Source organism: Ranitomeya variabilis, chromosome 2 (assembly GCF_051348905.1).
Source record: "Ranitomeya variabilis isolate aRanVar5 chromosome 2, aRanVar5.hap1, whole genome shotgun sequence".
In the NCBI taxonomy this organism is placed as follows: Eukaryota; Metazoa; Chordata; class Amphibia; order Anura; family Dendrobatidae; genus Ranitomeya; species Ranitomeya variabilis.
Genome location: NC_135233.1, coordinates 989,596,514 through 989,614,203, shown reverse-complemented (window position 1 = coordinate 989,614,203; position 17,690 = coordinate 989,596,514). Strand labels below are relative to the sequence as shown.

At 44.9% G+C, this 17,690-nt stretch overlaps 1 protein-coding gene across 1 annotated transcript in view; it reads left to right on the top strand.

The window, feature by feature from the left end:
• Nucleotides 1-16,377, top strand: part of SNED1 (sushi, nidogen and EGF like domains 1) — a 290,708-nt gene extending 274,331 nt beyond the window's left edge. The window contains exons 39-41 of the mRNA XM_077291025.1: nt 946-1,022; nt 14,386-14,423; nt 15,300-16,377. Of these exons, the coding sequence (XP_077147140.1) occupies nt 946-1,022; nt 14,386-14,411 (103 nt within the window). The 3' untranslated portion in view covers nt 14,412-14,423; nt 15,300-16,377. The remainder of the gene's footprint in view (nt 1-945; nt 1,023-14,385; nt 14,424-15,299) is intronic.
• The last annotated feature ends 1,313 nt before the right edge of the window (nt 16,378-17,690 follow it).

Here is a 17,690-nt window from a genome sequence, read left to right as displayed (position 1 = left end):
GCAGCTCGTCACCTACTTACAGGCGGTGATGTAAAGGGAGTCTGTCAGCAGGATTGTGCACAGTAACCTACACACAGTGTCAGGTCGGCGCCGTTATACTGATTACAATGATGCTTGGTTGATGAAATCCATCTTGTGGTTGTTCTTTAATCTTTATTTGTAGTTTTGCGTTAATGATATGCCCATGCTCCGGGGCGGCCTGTGGGGGGTCTTCATGTGGCACTCTGATTAGGTATTCATGTGTATGGACTTCTGACAGGTCAGTGATCCCTCACTTACCTGCCCCCAGTTATCATATTATATATATCTTGGGGGGGAACCCTTCTGCATGCATTTCCCGGCGGTGGCTCCTGCGCTGCAGCCAGATCGTATATGTAATGTGTTTATAATTAATTTCTTTGCTGTTCTCCTGATATTCCTAAAAAAAAAAAAAAATCTGTTTGAAAATGGCGCCTGGCGCGCCTGCACAGTAGCAGCTATTGGTGATCAGATAGCTGCTACTGTGCAGGCAGTGCCATGTTGCTAGAGACCTGGCGCCTGCGCAATAGCAGCTATCGGATCACCGTATAACCGCACCAACCTGACACTGTCTGTAGGATACTGTGCACAATCCTCCATTTAATGCCGCATAACATCATTAATTCTTTGGGTGATTGATTTCATTCTGAAATCAACCAATAATATGGCAGTGGGGAATGAAGGTTTGTGAGATGTGATGGTGATATTGACTTGGTTCCATAGTGCAGTCACCACTGGCCATGCCATCAGATGTGGAGGTGAAACCCCGTATTAGGGAGTCCCCTCAATTAGGAAGTAGAAGTAGTGGAGTAAAATGTATATGGCAGTATGCGCGAACAGATTACTTTCCAAATAGGAAATCAGCCCAACTATTTCCCTGTTTCTACTCTTATATAATTCAAGATATGTTTTTACTTTCTTTTGCAGGTACAGGCGAGTGTATAAGGTGCAACATGATGTATGTTCCAGAGAGATATGTGAAGGCACCGCCAGAGGCCGACCAAGTGGGTAAAATGTAAACTAGAGTTGCTGCTAAATGCTCATCCCGGTTATTTGTCATTTTTACTGGGGTGTATGTTTGAATAATTAAAACAACACCATTTATAAACCCCAAATGCATTGATGGTAAGCAAAACAAAGAATTTAATATCTTTTAACATGTAATGTTTAGATTCAAGATTCTGGCCTCGATTCATCAAAGCTTTTACACTAAAAAAGTGGCATAAAAGCTTTGAAAAGTGGCAACTTTAGAGTTGCACCAAAATCATGCAAAGTTTTTTGCATTTTCACACTGGTTTCGCCAACATGGGCATAGCCGGGGCGTGGCACCAAAGTTCGTGTAATTCATGATAAGCTGTAGTATTTCATACGCCAGAAATCTCACTGGAGTAAGATCTGTAGTGTGGTGTACACCGCTGGTCAGACGCTCCAGATGCATGAAGAAGCACCTCTTCATGAATTAGGAACGTCTAACTCCACTAGGCCCCCACATCATAATTGGCGAGTAAAGCACCAGTCTTGATGGATCAGGGCTCATCTGTTGATTCCATTTTAATGTATCTTGTCAAAGTGCTTAGATATGCATTTACCTTTTACCTATTAGAAAGCTGCAAATCCACTGCATACAGTAAAATGATAAACACTTTCCAGCAGCCACCAGTAGAGCTGGGTAGGTTCACATGTAAAAACCAGTGTGTTTTATGATGTGGCTGCTTGGTAGCCAGGTTTTCTTCACAGCGTGTTTGCAGGAGATATGTAATTCTGGGTCTGATTTAAAAAGACTGGTGTTGTTATGCAAGCCAGTTTTAATGAAGGGAGGTTTTGGAGTAGGATGTAAAGTTGAAAACAGAAGTTTACATACACTATATAAAAAGACACATATGCACGTTTTTCTCAATATCTGACATGAAATCAGAATAAACCTTTCCCGTTTTAGGTTAATTATTAATATTTGCCAAATGCCAGAATAATGAGAGAGAGAATGTTTTAAGGCATTTTTATTACTTACAGCAAAGTCAAAAGTTTACATAAACTAAGATTACTATGCCTTTGAATAATTCTGGACTGCCGATATGATTATGTCATGTGTTGGAAGCTTCTGGTAGGTTTTTTGGCAACATCTGAGTTAATTAGAAAAACACCTGTGGATGTATTTTAATGCACACCTGAAACACAATGCTTCTTTGTGTAGCATCATAGGAAAGTCTAAAGAAGTCAGCCAAGTTATCAGGAAGAGAATTGTGGACTTGCGCAAGTCTGGCTCATCCTTGGGTACAATTTCAAGACACCGGAAGGTGCCTCATTCATCTGTGCAAACAATTAAACACAAGTACAAACAAGATGGAAATGTCAACCATCACACCACTCAGGAAGGAGACTGGTTCTGTGTCCCAGAGATGAACGTGCTTTGGTCCGACATGTGCATATCAACTCAAGGACAAAGCAAAAGACCTTGTGAAAATGGTGTCGGAAGCTGGTAAGATTGTGTCAATATCTACAGTGAAACGAGTACTGTATCAACATGGGCTGAAAGGCCACTCTGCCAGGAAGAAGCCATTACTCCAAAAACAGGATTTTTTGGCTACTCACTGTAAAATCTGTTTCTCTGAGCCTTCATTGGGGATACAGGAAATTATTGATGTATGCTGCTGTCACTAGGAGGCTGACACAATGCACAAAAAAGTTAGTTCCTCCTCTGCAGTGTACACCCCACCAACCAGCACTAGGATATTCAGTTAGTGAGAAAGTTGTAGGAGAAGCAACAAATAAAAGAGAAAGAAAACAGACAAACTCAAACTGTAACAATATAATACAGTAAACAGAGCTGTTAAACTTGGGAGGGTTCTGTGTCCCCCAATGAAGGCTCCAAGAAACAGATTTTATGGTGAGAAGCCAAAAAATCTTGTTTTCTCTATCGCTTCATTGGGGGACACAGAAAACCATGGGACGTCCCAAAGCAATACCCAAGGGGAGAGAACAGCAGAAACTCCATTTAGGTCGGAGAACTCACCACTGCCGCCTGTAAGGTCTTTCTACCTAAGCTGGCATCCGCCGAAGCGTAGGCATGGACCCTGAAAAATTTTGCGAACATATGGATGGAGGATCGATTATCGCTCTGCAGAGCTGCAAGGTGGAGGTCCTATGTGAACCACCAGGAGGCACCCCTGCCCAGGCAGAGTGTGCCTTAAACCTAGGAGAAGGCGGTAAGACTCCAATTGTCATCCGGATCCAGGAAGCAATCATTGACCTGAAGGCCTCTATACGCACGAGTCCGTGTTCTGAAAGGTGGGGGTGGCCTTTGTCAGATAGACGCACGTCGCCCTGACCAGGTAACCTGATGAGAGAACGCTACGGAGGATGAGTCCTAGCTGGACAAAAGGAAGGGAATCAAGAATGACGGGCAGAGCCATGATGAGAATGTTGGCAAGGTAGGGGAAGAGCACTGAACCTGTGCTCCGCAGAATGTGCAAAAGCGCTGGCACATTCTCTGCGAGGATTTGGGAGTGGTCGAGAGCCCGAAGGGGAAGGCGACAAATTGAAAATTGACCCGCCCATTGCAAAACAAAGGAATCTCTGTTGCCCTGAAGAAATAAGGACATGGATAAAGGCTTCCGTAGAACAGAAAACTCCTGCGGTTCCCAGGAAGCAATTACTGAACGAAGAGACTCTGTCCTGAAAAAAACAAAGACAGACTCCTCCGTTCAGTAATCTAAGATCCACGATGAGTCACGCGGAGGAAAATCTACCAGGACTGGTCCTGGGGGATCGCGTCATGGAAACGCCTGGAGGAGGATTTAAAGGAAACCTTTTTCCTAACCTTGAAAGTAAAAATCAATCATCAATAACCAGTGGCGCTAGCGTAGCTGGGGCCCGTGCTTCATATAGTGAGACAATACCACCCTTTTGTCCCAATGTGTATAAACGAATGTAAAAGATATATTTGCGCTCGGATCAATCCCGTGTTAGTGCTGGTGCTTTGGTGAAAAATATTTGACTAATGAAAAGCGGTCAGAGAACCAGCCCGTAATGATAGTATAGCAATATAGCATTTGGCTGATGGCAAAGAGTTAGAATCGTACTTTGCCTCTACTCTGCATAGCAGATGAATCTGAAATGCAATTTGGGAGAATAAGGGCACTTGGGTTAAAAATGAATTGAAATACCTGTTCCGCAGCGGTACTGGACAGATCACTCGGTTCTTCAGTGCCGTCGTGGGACCATTCCGTGCTTTGTAATCGGTGATTCTATGTTTAGATATAAGGACCCTGGGCGCTGCCCCGGCCGGTGGCAGGCGTCCCCCAGGAGTAGTCACCCGCGTGGAGCGGGGGGGTGATGCCGCTGTACCAAGTAGCCGCTAGGTTCACTATAGGCACAGGACCTTACGTGACGTCACGGTCACGTGATTGCTCATGTGACTGGCTATAGAAAGCGGGGTGGAGCAATATCCTACGCGTTTCGGAATAGACGTATTCCTTCTTCAGGGATGGTCCATAGACGGTCCTCTGTACCTTTATAGTTAGCGGCAATCATGTGGCCTCCTCACATGTTGAAAGCGAACAGCTCTATCTCACTGTTGAGGCCCTTGGGGATTAAAGAATCTAGTTCAAAAATCATTCTACTTTCTTCCCTTGACATTTGCTGGATATAGTTGCCCTTTGTCCAGCTCTTTTAGACTATTTTCAGGCCTGTAATGATGGTACCTTTTGAAGAACCTCCATGATGAGTCATAAAATGTTTTGATAATGGGTGGCCCAGGAATTTTATATGTTCTGTAGGTGCTCTGTTATTATGTTATTCTAACATGAAGCGGACGCTTCATTCTTCCTATATATAGTTTCACACAGGGGTATTTAATTGAAAAAATAAATAACCCCTTCTGTGTTACGTGAGATGAAGTCCCTAATTACTCTGTCGCCTCATTGGGGGATACAGGACCATGGGTGTTATGCTGCTGTCCACTAGGAGGCGACACTATGCATAATCTGAAAAAGATTAACTGTGGCTCCTCCTGTGCAGTATACACCCCTGGACGGCATCAGCCTTCTCCAGTTTTTGCTTAGTGTCGCAAAGGAGGCACACCTAAAGATTTTTACTCCGTTTCCCGTTTTCCGACGGGATTACAGATGAAGAAAAGAGGGTCTCCTGTGAGACCCCCGGCATGGCTCCTTCCTCGGCCCCCTATTATGGGGTGCCCAGTTGAAGTTGAGATGGCTATTCCCCATGCTGCTCCTTCCCCAACCCCTCGGGTGTTGGTTCGAAGTCGAGACCCCCCTCCTTCCCCAATTCCTTTTGGTTTCTGGGTTGAGGTCGAGGCGAGGATAAAGGCCCCTGAAGGTGACAACAGCACCCTCCCTATCCCCCTCTGGGGGTATTAGGTTGAGACACCTCAGGTAGGGCCTGTACAGGCAGCATCCTACAGCTCCCAGCAATGGGCCAGCACACTGCGCCTGCATCCAGGGACCCCAGCCCAGCTGCGGGCTCCTGTTGGGCAAGTGGTCTTCAGCGGAAGCGTCCATGCCCATCAACATCCTGGAAATTCGTGCCATCCCTCTGGCATTGAGGGCTTTCCATCACTTACTGGCAGCCTCTCACATCAGGATACAGTCGGACAATGCCACGGCTGTGGCATATGTGACTCATCAAGGGGGGACCCGCAGTACCCAAGCGATGCGGGAAGTGCCACATATCCTCCACTGGGCGGAGGACACAGGGTCGGTCCTTTCGGCGGTCCACTCTCCGGGTGTGGACAACTGGGAAGCAGACTTCCTCAGCCGACAAGGAATAGACTCGGGAGAGTGGTCTCTCCATCCCGAAATTTTTCAACAGATCTGTCTCCGCTGGGGGACCCCGGATGTGGACCTAATGGCATCCCATTTCAATGCCAAGGTCTCCAACTTCATTGCCAGAACACACGATCTGCGGTCGCTCGGAGCAGACGCTCTGGTTCAGGACTGGACCCAGTTCCAGCTTCTGTATATTTTTCCACCTCTCCCCCTGATATCCAGAGTGGTGAGGAAGATCAAACAAGAGGGAGTTCCAACCATCCTCATTGCACCGGACTGGCCCAGACGTACATGGTACGCCGACATCGTACAACTCACAGCAGACGCTCCCTGGCGTCTCCCCGACTGCCACGATCTTCTATCACAAGGGCCGTTCTACCACCAGAACTCAGGGGCTCTCAATTTGACGGCGTGGCCCTTGAGACCTGGGTTCTAACCCAGGCAGGGCTCTCGGCAGATGTCATTGGAACCATGATCAGAGCACGGAAACCAGCCTCTGCCAAGATTTATTACCGTACCTGGAAAGTTTTCTTTACCTGGTGCGAATCTCGTGGCCAGATCCCACTCCCTTATTCCCTACCCAAAGTTCTTGGTTTTCTCCAAGCAGGTCTGGAGGCCAGGCTGTCATTGGGCTCGCTTAAGAGCCAGGTGTCAGCCCTCTCAGTGCTTTTCCAAAAGCGCATTGCTACCAAGCCGCAAGTAAGGACTTTCCTTCAGGGGGTTTCCCGATTGGTTCCCCCCTACAGACGACCACTAGAAACGTGGGACCTCAACCTGGTCCTGACAGCATTGCAGGAACCACCCTTCGAACCCCTTAAGGAGGTCCCGCTCCGCCTTTCTCTCCCAGAAGGTGTTTTTTCCTGGTGGCAATCACCTCACTACGCAGGGTGTCTGAATTGACAGCACTCTCCTGCAGATGGCCTTTCCTGGTATTTCACCAGGACAAGGTAGTTCTTCGTACGGTCCCATCCTTTCTTCCGAGGGTTGGTCCGACCTCCACCTCAATGAGGAAATTTCTCTACCATCCCTTTGTCCGGTTCCGGTTCATAGAGTGGAGAAGACTCTGCATACGCTTGACCTTGTCAGGCCGTTGCATATATACGTGTCTAGGACTGCGTCCTTCCGGAGGTCTGATTCTCTTTTCCTCCTTCCGGAAGGCGGCCACAAGGGTAGGCCAGCTTCCAAAGCTACTCTTGCCGGGTGGATCAAATCCACCATACAAGAGGCGTACCGCCTTAAGAATCCTCCTCTTCCAGCCGGTGTTACGGCACACTCTACACGGGCGGTAGGGGCCTCCTGGGCCATTCGGCACCAGGCTTCGGCACAACAAGTGTGTAAGGCGGCCACTTGGACTAGCTTACACACATTTACTAAACACTACAGGGTTCATACCCAGTCCTCAGCGGACGCGAGCCTGGGTAGACGTGTCCTGCAGGCGGCGGTGCCCTAAGTGTACGGGCCTGTCTGCACAATATTCGTCCATTGCTTCCCACCCAGGGACTGCTTTAGGACGTCCCATGGTCCTGTGTCCCCCAATGAGGCGACAGAGTAAAGGAGATTTTTGTGTACTCACCGTAAAATCTCTTTCTCTTAGCCTCTAATTGGGGGACACAGCTCCCACCCTGTTGCCCTTTCCGGGCTGTTGTAACTGTTGAGTTCTCATATTGTTTCTTGAGCTCGTACATAGTTGCCTTCTTACAGGCATAATTATGTTATTCATGTTACGTTCCTCCTACTGCTTTGGCACAAAACTGGAGAAGGCTGATGCCGTCCAGGGGTGTATACTGCACAGGAGGAGCCACAGTTAATCTTTTTCAGATTATGCATAGTGTCGCCTCCTAGTGGACAGCAGCATAACACCCATGGTCCTGTGTCCCCCAATTAGAGGCTAAGAGAAAGAGATTTTACAGTGAGTACACAAAAATCTCCTTTTGTAAATCACTGGTTCCATTAGAAATACTGAATTGTTTTCTTGTGTTTAATTTCCTGCAGGGTTTGCATTTTAAGCATGGGTAGAAGCCCGAGCACTTTTGTTGAGAAGTATATGTAGTTGGAACCAGGGAATTTGGGATGGTGGGAGCTATTTTATTGCCCAGATTGTTAGCCTTTCTGTAAACGAATTTGACGGTCAGGTAGTTTTTCTCCAATGATTTTGTCTTCCCTTAGGATACCCCAGTTTCTGTTGACTATTTTCCTAAGAATATGAGTATTGGCATTGAATTGTGTGATAATCGGAACGTCTTTGGTTATTGTGTGGTTTTCCTTTTTCTCATTGTTTTGGAGTAGTTGTCTTCTGGGTAGTTTTTCGACTATTTGTTTTGCTTGCGTCAAGGAACTCTGGGAATAGCCTTTTTGGGCAAATTTACTGGTCAAGAGGTCCGCTTCATGGTTAAAATCCTGTAGCCTTGAGTAATTCCTATGAGCCCGAATTATTTGGCTCTTGGGAACATTTAATAACCAACTGGGAAGATGGCAGCTTTCCAAAGAAATATAGTTGTTGACATCAGTGGGCTTGTGGTAAGTCCTAGTGTGAATTTTGCCTTGTTCAATAAAAATATTTAAGTCTAAAAAGTTAATGGACTCTGAGCTGGTGGTCCCAGAGAAGTTTAAAAAATACTCATTTTTATTTAACCCCCTTCTGCCAGCTGACTTGATAGTACGTCAGCTGGCAGACTCCCCGCTTTAAGGTGGGCTCCAGCGGTGAGCCCACCTCAAAGCCGCGACATGTCAGCTGTTTTCAACAGCTAACATGGGCGTGAGCGGAATCCCGATCCGCCTACCCTCATTAACTAGTAAAATGCCACTGTCAAAGTCTGACAGCGGCATTTAACAAGCGCCGCTGGCCGCGCGGCCGGAAGATCTCGCACCGCTGACGCCTGTCACATGATAGGGGGTCAGCGGTGCATTGCCATAACAACCAGAGGTCTCCTTGAGACCTCTATGGTTGTTGATGGCCGATTGCTTTGAGCGCCACCCTGTTATCTGTGCTTCACCTGTATGTAGCAGAGGCGATCGAGTTGTGCATGCTTCTAGCCTCCTATGGAGGCTATTGAAGCATGTCAAAAAAAGTGTTTAAAAATATAAAAAAAATTAAAAAAATATAAAAGTTCAAATCACCCCCCTTTCGCCCCAATCTAAATAAAACCTTAAAAAAAAAAAAATCAAACCTACACATCGCCGGATCTATCAATAAAAAAAGGATTAACCTGATCGTTAAACGGCGAAGCAAGAAAAAACTAAAAACACCAAAATTACGTTTTTTTGGTCGCCGCGACATTGCATTGAAATGCAACAACAGGCAATCAAAAAAAGTATCTGCACCAAAGTGGTATCATGAAAAACGTCAGCTCGGCACGCAAAAAAATAAGCCCTCACCTGACCCCAGATCACGAAAAATTGCACTTATTTTTTTTTAGCAAAATTTGGATTTTTTTTTCACCACTTAGATAAAAAAGAACCTAGACATATTTGGTGTCTATGAACTCGTACTGACCTGGAGAATCATAATGGCAGGTCAGTTTTAGCATTTAGTGAACCTAGCAAAAAAGCAAAACAAAAAACTAGTGTAGGATTGCACTTTTTTTGCAATTTTAACGCACTTGGAATTTCTTCCCGTTTTCTGTTACACCACATGGTAATACCAATGGTATCGTTCAAAAGTACCACTCGTCCCACAAAAAATAAACCCTCACATGGCCATATTAACGGAAAAATAAAAAAGTTACGGCTCTGAGAAGAAGAGGAGCGAAAAATGAAAATGAAAAAATGAAAAAAAGTTCCGGGGGTTAAGGGGTTAAATTTGCAATAAACTCTGACAATGAATTGGGGCCGCCGGACCAAATGAAAACAATATCTATAAAACACTGCCATAGTACCAGGTTCGCATGTAGGGGACCCCTGCCCGTAGATGGTTTGCTGCTACCATCTGCCCAGATACAGATTAGCATAACCTGGTACCCATGGCAGTCCCCCATTGCTGGGAGTAGTAGTGTGACTCATACCGGAAGTAGTTGTGAGTCAATATAAAACGCATGCAATCTAAAATAAAGGAAACTTGATCCTCAGGTAGTGTTTCCTTGTTTTCTAAAAAGAATTTTGCTGCTTCACATCCTCTATCATGCTGTATAATAGTATACAGTGAGGTAATGTCAAGCGTGACCATAATATAATGTTCTTTCCATTTGATTTTCTCAAGGAGGATATGAGTGATGTCTTTCAAGTAGGATGGGAGCTTGGGGACCAATTTTTGCAGGTGACAGTCCACATACTTTGAGATATTCGCTGTAAGGCACCCCACCCCCGATATGATTGGTCTACCGGGTGGGTTAGTTAGACTTTTATGTATCTTAGGCAGATAATAAAAGTATGGTATTCTTGGGTGCCCTATATTGATTAAATCAAACTCTTGTTTGGTAATAATACCTTGTTCGAATCTCTTTTTGATAAGTTCCTTCATTTCACTCGTATACTGGTCAGAAGGATCACTTGACAAGAGCCTATTTATGCGTTGGTCACCTAGTAGGCGAAGGGACTCCCTTGAGTAATCCTCAGAATTTAAAATGACTATCCCCCTCCCCTTGTCTGCTGGCCTGATAATTATATTTTTATGACCTTGGAATTTGTTTCATGGCTTTGCGTTCCTCATTTGTTAAATTATACTTAAATTTTGAGCACCTCTTATTCGAGATCTTTCTGGTGTCACATTTTTCTGAAAGGCTTCAAATGATTCCGAATATTCCTGGATTGGATTAAAGTTAGATTTCATTTTTAAGGTCCTCATATCTAAACATAGAATCACCGATTACAAAGCACAGAATGGTTCCATGACGGCACTGAAGAACTGAGTGATCTGTCCAGTACCACTGCGGAACAGGTATTTCAATTAATTTTTAACCCAAGTGTCCTTATTCTCCCAAATTGCATTTCAGATTCATCTGCTACGCGGAGTAGAGGCAAAGTACGATTCTATCTCTTTGCCATCAGCCAAATGCTATATTGCTATACTATCATTACGGGCTATTTTCACCAAAGCACCAGCACTAACAAAGGATTGATCTGAGCGCAAATATATATCTTTTACATTCTTTTTCCTAACTTGGCTCCTCTTGGTGAAAGAACTCCTCCGTCGAAGGGAAACATTGAAAGAATCACAATTCACGTGACAAAGGAGAACAGTGAAGTGTGGCCTGAGGAAAGAGAGCTCGCCCCTCAGGTGGCCTCCTTAATAATTTGGTCCAACTTGGAGCCAAACAGACGGAAACCCTGGAAAGGCATTTTGTAAAGGACTTATTTGAGGATAAGTCCGCCTGCCACGCTTTTAGCCAAATGGTCCTTCGGATGGCCACTATATTGCTGGACGTCCGAGCAGCATATGCAGCAGAGTATAGGGAGGCAGATACCATGTACTTCCCTGTATGAGCAACTTGGTCCGCGAGGTTGGCCAATTCCTCCGGTCGGGCTCCAGAAAGAAGGCCCTGATGGAGCTGATTAGCCCATGCCATTATTGACTTTGCCACCCAGGTGGAGGCAAAGGCAGGGCACAATGACGAGCCTGTCATTGTTGTCCTTGAGATGTTCCATCCGGAAGAGGGAGGACTATATTGGTGGATAGTCTGGAAACTAGAGGGTCCACAGTCGGAGAAGTGGTCCAGTTAGCAGTGAGCACAGGGAAGAAGGAATATAGGATGCCGAGGCGCTTCCCCTCTTTGAAAGCTGCTGGTTGAGTTGTCCTGTTCCTTGGAAAGTACCTCCTCAAATTCTCTATGAGGGACTGCGAAACCTTGGTGAGGTCTGTGACCAACTGCAACAGAGAGGTAGCCCACACTGGGATAGGGGCACCACTCTCTTCTGGTGCAAAAAGGGACTCCTGGTAGCAGTTGCGGGGGGCTGCTGCCGTCCTGACAGAGGGGAGTTTTGCAATCACATGTGGTGCAAACAAAAGTGTCTGACTAGAGCAGAGGAAGAAGAGGCAAGAGGGCGAGAGTTCTCTCTTTTAGGGTTAGGCATGATGAGAAGCCAGACCCACTAATGCCAGAAGGTTAGGGGTCAAAAGGAGATTGCTGAGGAGAGTTTCAGTCTGCAGAGCTACTCACAGGAAGATGCAGGTCCTGAGGTCTGCTTCTAATAATAATCTTTATTTTTATATTGTGCTAACATATTCCGCAGCGCTTTTACAGTTTGCACACATTATCACTGCTGTCCCCAATGAGGCTCACAATCTAAATTCCCTATCAGTACGTCTTTGGAATGTGGGACAAAACTCCTTGCGGATGTTGTCCTTGGTGGGATTTGAACCCAGGACTCCAGCGCTGCAAGGCTGCAGTGCTGTGCTGCTGCTTCTGGACTGTAGAAAGCTCCAGGAGACAACCAGGGCTGCAGGATAATCGTGGAGGAGATGAGTTCCCTGCAGAGATGCCACCGTCCGGGACCCGATGCCGGCAAATGGCAACCGCAGGGAGGAAGAGGAAGACCCGCAGGGAGAAAGAGCACGCAGGAGAGAAGAGGGGGCGTTACTTCAAAAGCCCGCTCGGTGAGGGAGAGTGGGCAGAGCTAACTGCTGCAAACAAGAGGATGGAGAGAGACAGCGATGCCCTGGACACCTGCACGTCTGAGATGAAGGAACAGAGCGAACCATCGGAAACAGTAGGAGATGGCGTGCTATCGACGGGCGGAGAAAAGCCCGCCTTAAGATGCCGAGAAGGGGGCAAAGCTAACTGCTGGAGTCAAGCCACGCTGAAGCTGGGGTCACAATTAATAACTGAGGCCTGTCGGGTAGCCCAGAATGGAGAAAAACAGGCCCCCTATAGACCAAAATTGGTCTATACCTAAAAGGAAGGCCCCTCTACCACAAACTCTGAATAAAAGTAACTCTGAATAAAAGTTAGGGGAAAAGGAAGGCCCCTCTAATTACAAACCTTCTAACAATAAAAAAAAAAACTAGGGGGATAGGTGAGACAGTAAACTCATTCATCTTCTGTCATCTTCCTCCATCTTTTCATTATCTTCATCCTTCTGTTTTTTTTCTTCTTTGTTCTGATCTTCTCCCCTGACACCTCTGGGGACCTGACAGAGAGAGAAGAAAGGGAGATGTACCTCAACATCCTGACCTTCATTGGACGTCCGAGCCTCTTGGGAATGTGAGATGTCCATGCCTCCTGAAACAGGAGACAGGGGCCAGGACCAATGTTCAGATCACCTGAACACTGTTCTGTGTTCGGGTCCTGCTGAATAGACATATGAGGATAAGGGGTGGCAGTACATGCCGTACTCAGTCTCTACGTTGGAATACAGTTGTGACTTCACACTGTATCCTTCCAGAGGTAAGCGTAGAAGATCCATCTAAAAAAAGAGACGTTACTGAAAAACAACGAAAATCAAGGTAAAAATGGGTCTAGTAAAAGACACATGTCCATCTCCTACTGACATTAAGCTCAACTGAATATCCTAGTGCCGGTTGGTGGGGTGTACACTGCGGAGGAAATTACTTTTTTTGTGCTGTGTCAGCCTCCTAGTGGCAGCAGCATACACCCGTGGTTTCCTGTGTCCCCAAAGAAGCAATAGAAAAAGAAACATAAAAAAATCTAGATTAATGTTTACAAATGCACACAGGAACAAAGACCTTAATTTTTGGAGACAATGACCATCGTTACTTTTGGAGGAAAAAGGGAGAAGCCTGGAAGCCTAAGAACGCCATCCCAACTGTGAAACACGGGGGTGGCAGCATCATGTTGTGGGGTTGTTTTGCTGCGGAGGTACTGGTGCACTTAAAAATAGTTGTCATCATGAGAAAAGAAGATTATGTGGCAATACTGAAGCAACATCTCAAGACATCAGCCAGGAAGTTAAAGCTTGGGCGGAAATAGGTCTCCCAAATGGACAATGACCTGAAGCAAACTGCCAAAATGGTAACAAATTGGCTTAAGGATAAAGTCCATTGTTTGGAGTGGCCATCACAAAGCCCTGATCTCAATCCTATTGAAAATTTGTGAGCAAAGCTGAAAATGCCGATGCGAGCAAGGTGACCTACAAACCTGGATCAGTTACACCAGTGTTGTCAGGAGGAATGGGCCCAAATTCCAACCAACTATTGTGAAAAGCTTGTGGAAGGATATCCCAAACGTTTCACCCAAGACTTCAAGTTTAAGGGCAATGGTACCAAATACTAATGAAATGTATGTAAACCTTTGACTTTGCAGTAAATAATAAAAATGCCTTAAAACATTCTCTCTCATTATTCCGGCATTTGGCAAATATTAATAATTATGGTAATCCTTATTCACCTAAAACAGGACAGGTTTATTCTCATTTCATGTCAAATATTAAGAAAAATGTGCATGTGTCTTTTTATATAGTGTATGTAAACTTCTGCTTTCAACTGTACATTTTCTCAGTAACCTTAGCCATCTTGCTAGAAATGCTACTCCAGTAAAGTAGTGGAGTAACATTTCTGGATTAAAAATGCTGTCACTACTGATGAATTTTCCACTTTGCGCTAAAAAAATGCGACTTTTCATAGTATTTCATGTCAGTTTTCTGGCTTGGAGTACAGGATACGAACTAAAATTCAATATTTATTTCTTCCTAGAAAAGAGAGTCCCAAGTAAACCTTGAAGATCAGATCAGGTAAGTAAGATGTACAGCCATTACTTAAAGTATATCAAGTAGTTCTGCACATCAATATGCTTGAGAAAAATCTTGTTTCAGATGACTTAGGACATTAGCTCACATCAATGCAGTCTAGCCCATCACTGCACAAGAATCACAGGTTTTTAAACTGAGCTCTGTATGCAAGTTTTTGTCATGTCACATATATGTCAGAGGTGTCAAACTGCATTCCTCGAGGGCCGCCAACAGGTCATGTTTTCAGGATTTCCTTGTATTGCACAGGTGATAATTTAATCACCTGCACAGAATGATTCCAGCACCTTGTGGAATGCTAAGGAAATCCTTAAAACATGACCTGTTGGCGGCCCTCGAGGAATGCAGTTTGACACCTCTGCATATATGTAGTGGTGTATCCCATTCACATTTGTCTGAAAATACCACCACAGATAAGTGGAAAAAATGCACATAAAGCTGTCTGAATCCACCCAGCGTCAGTGCCACCACATGCTTTTTCCGTGCTGCAGAGGCAAAGTTACCTCTGCAAGCTGTATTGGAGAGCGCTGTTAGGGCCACTAGCACTACTATGCCCCCTGTACAAACAGCCAGTTTTCAGAAATGCACCGTTCCCCTGTAAAACATTAATAGGGGTGCAGTTTATTGTCTGTATGGCAGTCACAATGGCTTTTCACTATCCAACTGTTTACGGTATAATACAGAAGATAACATCTGACTGTCAGGTTGGTCTCAGACTAGAATGCCTTGACTTATGACCAAGTTGCCCAAATTACACATTGCATTTTCAATACAAATTCTCAATTACTATTATGAGAAATAATTATAAATAAAAGCTATATTTGATTAAATCCCTTATGACCGTTCTTCATCCTTTCACAGAGACAGAAGCACTAGCCACTGCTGGGGGATGGATTTATAAATCACGTGGCCCCATGTGAGGCACTGAGCTTGTTTGCCCCTCTCCCTAACTTCATGGGACCCTGCAACTTTTGTCCACGTGCAAAGGCACAGCTGGCATCGGCCATGTAATTCCGTCATCGAGTGACCAAAGGAGAAACTCTTCCCCTGGCCTCCTCTACTGAGGTCCATTGGGGTGGCATTCCTTTTTCTCTTAAGCCAAAGATCTGCAAGACCATTATTCCCTCTGCCTACAGTTCTGGTGACACTTGGACTATCTAATATGAGAGACAGGCAGATCACCAGATTTCCGCCTCTGCTACCAAACTCCAAGAAATTACTCGGATCATCTCATCACACCTCAAGACTCAAACTGGCCCAGTGCTGGCCCCAATATTGGAAAATGTAGCACAAGCCTCCTTCTATCCATGTCAGTTTTATTAGCTCCATTGCTGGAATGACCTGCAGATTTTTACGCCGTCATGCTCCTATGAACTGGCATAGGTAAAACAGATTAGTAGTGGGAGATAGAAACCTCTCGACTTTGATGACCACAGATACGTCTCTGCTGCTGTTTCGTCACTGCATCTGCAAGAACAGTTTGAAATGGTAAAAATTTATCAATTATTATGTAGCTTAGAGATTGACAGCGCCAGACAAATCAAAAAGCTCGTTAAGCAATTTCTCAGTCTTTTTTTATTGTTTCTTTGAGACTCTAAAGCATTTTGTGTATGTGGGATGTCCCATCGGTCTATGTGTCACAAGAAGATGTGTGCAGAATTGTTTCTTTCAATATTCTAGAGCCTTACCTGGAAATTACCGCATCCCACATATGCCGTAGCAGCAGCAGCAGTAGTAATCAGAGCGTCGTATACACGACATTTCACCAGCTCGGGTGGCAGCAGTCAGGCTGGACCTCCAGGTGAGGGATCGACAGTTCTCAGCGCTGCACCTAAGAAGATTGGGCTCTAACAGTGTGTGTTACGTTTTGCCGTCAGACCTGGCGCTTTGTGTTTTTATTTTGTTTTTATAATAAAACATTTTATAAAATAAGTGCATGTGTTCCCTTATTAATCCAGCGCATGTATTCACCTGGTAGATTACATAGAAGCAGTTGCTGGCTAGGGCAAAGGCCTGTTTCACACCACATTTTTGTGGTCTATTTGATAAATCAGCTTATACTGAAGAAATTTTTTTTTACATTTATACGTCTGTATTTACATAAAATACAATAGGAAAACAGATCAAGTTGGATATGTGCACAAACATGCGTCACACTTCATACCCATTTGTGCACAGATCTTTTGTTTTTGGCCCAACAACCCCTACTTCATGGGTTGTCGCTAGAATTGCAGCTCAGTTTATTTTTTTGGAATAAAACTGTAGACAATGCATGGACTGGTGTGGTGTTATATCTAGAAAGAAGCCGCAGTGTTTTTCTAACCCTGAAGCTTTAAACTTTACATATGTTATGTCAGACATTGTAAATTTTAAACTCTTAAAAGGGTCATCAAAGACTTAACAATTGATGACGAATTCATTGAATAGGTCATCAGTATGAGATTGGTGTGACCACCACTGATCTGCTGAAATGGGGGATAACATTAGTACTTATGTACAATGTATGGGGCCGCTATATCCCCGCCTGTACGTCGCTTATACCCGGCCACTGCTGGAGGGGATTTCAGCTGCGGATACAGAGTATCTGAGAGCCACCTATCTAGTATTGATGACTTCCCCTATGAAGAGGTTATCACTTGCTAAGTCCCAGAAAAACCCTTTTAAATATGTTCAAGTATAAATTATCCAGTATAACATATCTGTTAAAGGAGTTTTCAGTAAACTTGTCCCCAGGAGCAGTTCAGTGTAAATAAACGGAGTTTTACTTACCCTCCCCAGGTCCAGCGCTCTGTGTCTGTCTGCAGTGCTGAGCCACTGAACCCAGCGGCTTGTGCAATCTATATCGGCACAGCCACTGATTGGATGCAGTGACGTCAACACTGTAGACGAACTACTGAGACCAGGTCAGCGGCAGAAACAGAGCTGCAAACAGGAAGGGTAAGTAAAGCTCCGTTTGTATGTTTTACACTGAACTGTGTCAGATGCCTGTCTTGATAATGAGTACTCCGAGTAAGATGCGCCAAATTCATAAGGAAGCATGCACCTCTTAATGAATTTGGCACATTTTTCATCTGCCATGCAACACAGCAAGAAGTGGGCGCGACTCAGTACATTTCTGGCGGAATTTACAACACTTTTTCATGTTAATTACGATCAATTTGTTGGCTTACTTCCTTTTCCAGTACGACACCCCACACTTTTCAATACGTAGGTGGAGGTAACTGACACTTTCATAAAAATGCCAAAAGTTGT